The following is a 6000-nucleotide window of genomic DNA, read 5'->3' on the forward strand; positions in this document are numbered from 1 at the left end:
CTCCTCTCCCCTCTCTTCTCTCCCTCCCCCCCCTCTTCTCTCCCTCCCCTCTCCTCTTCTCTCCCCTCCTCTCCCCCTCTCTTCTCTCCCTCCTCTCCCTCTTCTCTCTCTCCCTTCTCTTCTCTCCCCCTTCTCTTCTCTCCCTCCTCTCCCCCCTCTTCTCTCCCTCCTCTCCCCTCTCTTCTCTCCCTCCTCTCCCCCTCTTCTCTCTCTCTCCCTTCTCTTCTCTCCCCCTCCCCCCTCTCTCTCTCTCTTCTCTCCCCCCTCCCCTCTTCTCTCCCTCCTCTCCCCTTCTCTTCTCTCCCCCTTCTCTTCCCCTTCTCTTCTCTCCCTCCTCTCCCCTTCTCTTCTCTCCCCCTCTTCCTTCTCCCCTTCTCTTCTCTCCCCCCTTCTCTTCTCCCTTCTCTTCTCTCTCCCTCCTCTCCCCTCTCTTCTCTCCCTCCTCTCCCCCCCCTCTCTTCTCTCCCTCCTCTCCCCTCTCTTCTCTCCCTCCTCTCCGCCTCTCTTCTCTCCCCCTCCTCTCCCCCCTCTTCTCTCCCTCCTCTCCCTCCCTCCCCTTCTTCTCCCTCCTCTCCTCCTCTCTTCTTCTCTCCCTCCTCTCCCCTTCCCTTCCTTCTCTTCTCTTCTCTCCCTTCTCTCCCTCTCCCTTCTCTTCTCTTCTCTCCCTCCTCTCCCTCTCTTCTCTTCTCTCCCTCCCCTCTCTCTCTCTCTTCTCTCCCCCTCTCTTCTCTCCCTCCTCTCCCCCCTTCTCTTCTCTCCTTCTCTCTCCCCTCTCTTATCTTCTCTCCCCTCTCTTCTCTTCTCCCTCCTCTCCCCTCTCTTCTCTTCTCTCCCTCTCTTCTCTCCCTCCTCTCCCCTTCTCTTCTCTCCCTCCTCTCCCCTTCTCTTCTCTCCCTCCCTCTTCTCTCCCTCTTCTCCCCCCTCTCTCTCTCTCCCCTTCTCTTCTCTCCCTCTCTCCCCCTCTCTTCTGCACCTCCTCTCCCCCCTCTTCTCTCCCTCCTCTCCCCCTCTTCTCTCCCTCCTCTCCCTTCTCTTCTCTCCCTCCCTCTCTCCTTCTCTTCTCTCCCTCCTCTCCCCCTTCTTCTTCTCTCCCCCTCTTCTCTCCCTCCTTCCCCTTCTCTTCTCTCCCTCCTCTCCCCTTCTCTTCTCTCCCTCTCTCCCCTCTCCTCTCCCTCCCCCTTCTCTTCTCTCCCTCCTCTCCCCTTCTCTTCTCTCCCTCCCCCTTCTCTTCTCTCCCTCCTCCCCCTTCTCTTCTCTCCCTCCTCCCCCTTCTCTTCTCTCCCTCCTCCCCTTCTCTTCTCTCCCTCCTCTCCCCTTCTCTTCTCTCCCTCCTCTCCCCTTCTCTTCTCTCCCTCCTCTCCCCTTCTCTTCTCTCCCTCCTCTCCCCTTCTCTTCTCTCCCTCCTCTCCTCTTCTCTCCTCTCCTCTTCTCTTCTCTCCCCTTCTCTTCTCTCCCCTTCTCTTCTCTTCCCTCCTCTCCCCCTCTCTTCTCTCCCTCCTCTCCCATTCTCTTCTCTCCCTCCTCTCCCCCTCTCTTCTCTCCCTCCTCTCCCCCTCTTCTCTCCCTCCTCTCCCCTTCTCTTATCTTCTCTCTCTTCCCCCTCTCTTCTCTCCCTCCTCTCCCCTCTCTTCTCTTCTCTCCCCTTCTCTTCTCTCCCTCCTCCCCCCTCTCTTCTCTCCCTCTCTCCCCCCATTCTCTCTTCTCTCCCTCTCTCCCCCCCCCTCTCTTCTCTCCCTCCTCTCCCCCCTCTTCTCTCCCTCCTCTCCCCTTCTCTTATCTTCTCTCCCCCTCTCTTCTCTCCCTCCTCTCCTCTCTTCTCTTCTCTCCCCTTCTCTTCTCTCCCTCCTCTCCCCTCTCTCTCTCTCTCCTCTCCCTCCTCCCTCCTCTCCCCCTTCTCTTCTCTTCTCTCCCCTTCTCTTCTCTTCTCTCCCCCTCTCTTCTGCACCTCCTCTCCCCCTCTTCTCTCCCTCCTCTCCCCTCTTCTCTCCCTCCTCTCCCCTTCTCTTCTCTCCCTCCTCTCCCCTTCTCTTCTCTCCCTCCTCTCCCCCTCTTCTCTCCCTCCTCTCCCCTTCTCTTCTCTCCCTCCTCTCCCTTCTCTTCTCTCCCTCCTCTCCCCTTCTTCTCTCCCCCCTTCTCCCCTTCTCTCTCTCCCTCCTCCCCCTTCTCTTCTCTCCCTCCTCTCCCCTTCTCTTCTCTCCCTCCTCCCCTTCTCTTCTCTCCCTCCTCCCCCTTCTCTTCTCTCCCTCCTCCCCTTCTCTTCTCTCCCTCCCTCCCCTTCTCTTCTCTCCCTCCCTCCCCTTCTCTTCTCTCCCTCCTCTCCCCTTCTCTCTCTCCCTCCTCTCCCTTCTCTTCTCTCCCTCTTCTCTCCCTCTTCTCTCTCCTCTCCTCTTTCTCCTCCCCTTCTCTTCTCTTCCTTCCTCTCCTCTTCTCTTCTCTCCCTCCTTCTCTTCTCTCCCTCTTCTCTCCCTCCCCTCTTCTCTCCCCTCTCTCTCCCCTCTTCTCTCCCTCCTCTCCCCTCTTCTCTCCCTCTTCTCTCCCCTCCCCCCTCTCTCTCCTCTCCTCTCTCTCTCCCCCTCTCTCTTCTCTCTCTCTCCCCTCTCTTCTCCCTCCTCTCCCCCCTCTCTCTCCCTCCTCTCTTCTCTCCCTCCTCTCTCCCTCCTCTCCCCTTCTCTTTCTCTCCCTCCTCTCCCCTTCTCTTCTCTCCCTCCTCTCCCCTTCTCTTCTCTCCCTCCCTCTCCCCTTCTCTTCTCTCCCTCCTCTCCCCTCCTCTCCCTCTCTTCTCTCCCTCCTCTCCCCTTCTCTTCTCTCCCTCCTCTCCCTTCTCTTCTCCCTCCCTCCCCCTTCTCTTCTCTCCTCCTCCCCCCTTCTCTCCCTCTCTCTCCCTCCTCCCCTCTTCTCTTCTCTCCCCCTCTTCTCTTCTCTCCCCCCCCCCTTCTCTTCTCTCCCTCTCCTCCCCTTCTCTTCTCTCCCTCCTCTCCCCTTCTCTTCTCTCCCTCCTCTCCCCTTCTCTTCTCTCTCCCCATCTCTCTCCCTCCTCTCCTCTTCTCTTCTCTCCCCCCTCCTCTCTCTTCTCTCCCCTTCTCTTCTCTCCCCTCTCTTCTCTTCCCTCCTCTCTCCCCTCTCTTCTCTCCCTCCTCTCCCCCTCTCTTCTCTCCCTCCTCTCCCATTCTCTTCTCTCCCTCCTCTCCCATTCTCTTCTCTCCCTCCTCTCCCATTCTCTTCTCTCCCTCCCCCCTCTCCCCTCCCTCTCTCTCCCCCTCTCCCCCCTCTCCCTCCTCTCCTCCCCCTCTTCTCTCCCTCCTCTCCCCCTCTCCCCCCCTTCTCTCCCTCCTCTCCCCTCTCTTCTCTCCCTCCTCTCCCCCTCTCTTCTCCCCCTCCTCTCCCCTCTCTTCTCCCCTCCTCTCCCCCTCTTCTCTCCCTCCTCTCCCCTCTTCTCTCCCTCCTCTCTCCCCCCTCCTCTCCCCCTCTCTCTCTCCCTCTTCTCTCCCTCCTCTCCCCTTCTCTTCTCTCCCTCCTCTCCCTTCTCTTCTCTCCCTCCTCTCCCCTTCTCTTCTCTCCCTCCTCTCCCCTCTTCTCTTCTCTCCCCCCTTCTCTCTCTCCCCTTCTCTTCTCTCCCCTCTCCCCTCTCTTCTCTTCTCTCCCTCCTCTCCCCTCTCTCTCCCTTCTCTTCCTCCTCTCCCTCTCTCCCCTTCTCTCTTCTCTCCCTCTCTTCTCTCCCCTTCTCTTCTCTCCCTCCTCTCTTCTCTTCCCTCCCTTCTCTTCCCTCCTCTCCCCCTCTCTTCTCTCCCTCCTCTCCCATTCTCTTCTGTCCCTCCTCTCCCATTATCTTCTCTCCCTCCTCTCCCCCTTCTTCTCTCCCTCCTCTCCCCCCTCTTCTCTCCCTCCTCTCCCCCTCTTCTCTCCCTCCTTCTCTCCCTCCTCCCTCCTCTCCCCTCTCTTCTCCCCTCCTCTCCCCTCTCTTCTCCCCTCCCCCCTTCTCTTCTCTTCTCCCCCTCCCCTCTCCCTCTCTTCTCTCCCTTCTCTCCCTCCTCTCCCCTTCTCTTCTCTCCCTCCTCTCCCCTTCTCTTCTCTCCCTCCTCTCCCCTTCTCTTCTCTCCCTCCTCTCCCCTTCTCTTCTCTCCTCCTTCTCTTCTCTCCCCTCTCTTCTTTCCCCCTCTCTTCTCTCCCCTTCTCTTCTCTCCCCTCTCTTCTTTCCCCCTCTCTTCCCTTCTCTTCTATCTCTCCTCTCCCCTTCTCTTCTCCCTCTCCTCTCCCCCCTTCTCTTCTCCCTCTCCCCCTCTTCTCTCTTCTCTCTCCTCTCCCCTCTCCCTCCCTCTCTCCTCTCCCCTCTCTCCTCTCCTCCCCCCTCTCCCCCCCTTCTCTCCTCTCCCCCTCTCTTCTCTCCCTCTTCTCTCCCTCCCCTCTCCCCCTCTCTTCTCTCCCTCCTCTCCTCTCCCCCTCTCTTCTCTCCCTCCTCTCCCCTTCTCTCCTCTCCCCCCCTCTCATCTCTTCTCTCCCTCCTCTCCCCTTCTCTTCTCTCCCTCCTCTCCCCTTCTCTTCTCTCCCCCTCTCCCCTTCTCTTCTCTCCCCTCTCCTTTCTCTTCTCTCCCCCCTCTCCCCTTCTCTTCTCTCCCCCTCTCTTCTCTTCTCCCTCCTCTCCCCCTCTCCTCTCCCCTTCTCTTCTCTCTCCCCCTCTCTTCTCTCCCCCTCTCCCCCTCTCTCTCTCTCTCCCCCTCTCCCCCTTCTCTCCCCCTCTCCCCCTCTCTCTCTCTCCCTCTCCTCTCTCCCCCTCCTCTCCCCCTCTCTTCTCTCCCTCCCTCCTCTCCCTCTCTTCTCTCCCTCCTCTCCCCTTCTCTCCTCTCCCCCTCTCATCTCTTCTCTCCCTCCTCTCCCCTTCTCTTCTCTCCCTCCTCTCCCCTTCTCTTCTCTCTCCCCTCTCCCCTTCTCTTCTCTCCCCCTCTCCCTTCTCTTCTCTCCCTCCTCTCCTCTCCCCCTCTCTTCTCTCTCCCCTCTCTTCTCTCCTCCTCTCCACCTCTTCTGTCCCTCCTCTCCCCTTCTCTCCTTTCCCCCTCTCTTCTCTCCCCCTCTTCTCTTCTCTCCCCCCTACCTCCTGGGGTGTAGCGGTTTGAACACTCTGCCAAACTGAGGAGGAAGATCACCACCTATGTCTCCTTCCCTCTAGAGCTGGACATGACACCTTTCATAGCTTCCAGGTGAGGTCTCTCACACACACACACACACACACACACACACTGTAGATCTAAGCTCTGGTTTGGAAATGGAAAGCCCTCACTCCTCGTGCTCCCGCACTATAAAATAATGATGAGTGTATGAACGCTGTGTGTTCTCCATCCTCCACCTTCCTACTGCCTGTCGTATACCCTGCCTTCCTACTGTCTATCATATACCCTGCCTTCCTACTGTCTATCATATACCCTGCCTTCCTACTGTCTATCATATACCCTGCCTTCCTACTGTCTATCATATACCCTGCCTTCCTACTGTCTATCATATACCCTGCCTTCCTACTGTCTATCATATACCCTGCCTTCCTACTGTCTATCATATACCCTGCCTTCCTACTGTCTATCATATACTCTGCCTTCCTACTGCCTGTCGTATACCCTGCCTTCCTACTGTCTATCATATACCCTGCCTTCCTACTGTCTATCGTATACCCTGCCTTCCTACTGTCTATCATATACCCTGCCTTCCTACTGTCTATCGTATACCCTGCCTTCCTACTGTCTATCGTATACCCTGCCTTCCTACTGTCTATCGTATACCCTGCCTTCCTACTGTCTATCGTATACCCTGCCTTCCTACTGTCTATCATATACCCTGCCTTCCTACTGTCTATCATATACCCTGCCTTCCTACTGTCTATCATATACCCTGCCGTCCTACTGTCTATCATATACCCTGCCTTCCTACTGTCTATCATGTACTCTGCCTTCCTACTGTCTATCATATACTCTGCCTTCCTACTGCCTGCCTGTTCGGCATTGAACCTTTGATCAT

At 57.5% G+C, this 6000-nt stretch overlaps 1 protein-coding gene across 2 annotated transcripts in view; it reads left to right on the forward strand.

Moving 5' to 3' along the window:
* Positions 1-5980, forward strand: part of LOC135569244 (ubiquitin carboxyl-terminal hydrolase 22-like) — a 76605-nt gene extending 70625 nt beyond the window's left edge. For both annotated transcript variants that reach the window (XM_065016022.1, XM_065016023.1), the window contains one exon: positions 5101-5980. In XM_065016022.1, coding sequence (XP_064872094.1) covers positions 5101-5196 — 96 coding nt within the window. In that variant the 3' untranslated portion in view covers positions 5197-5980. The remainder of the gene's footprint in view (positions 1-5100) is intronic.
* Positions 5981-6000: the final 20 nt, after the last annotated feature.

Source organism: Oncorhynchus nerka, unplaced genomic scaffold (assembly GCF_034236695.1).
Source record: "Oncorhynchus nerka isolate Pitt River unplaced genomic scaffold, Oner_Uvic_2.0 unplaced_scaffold_1177, whole genome shotgun sequence".
In the NCBI taxonomy this organism is placed as follows: domain Eukaryota; kingdom Metazoa; phylum Chordata; class Actinopteri; order Salmoniformes; family Salmonidae; genus Oncorhynchus; species Oncorhynchus nerka.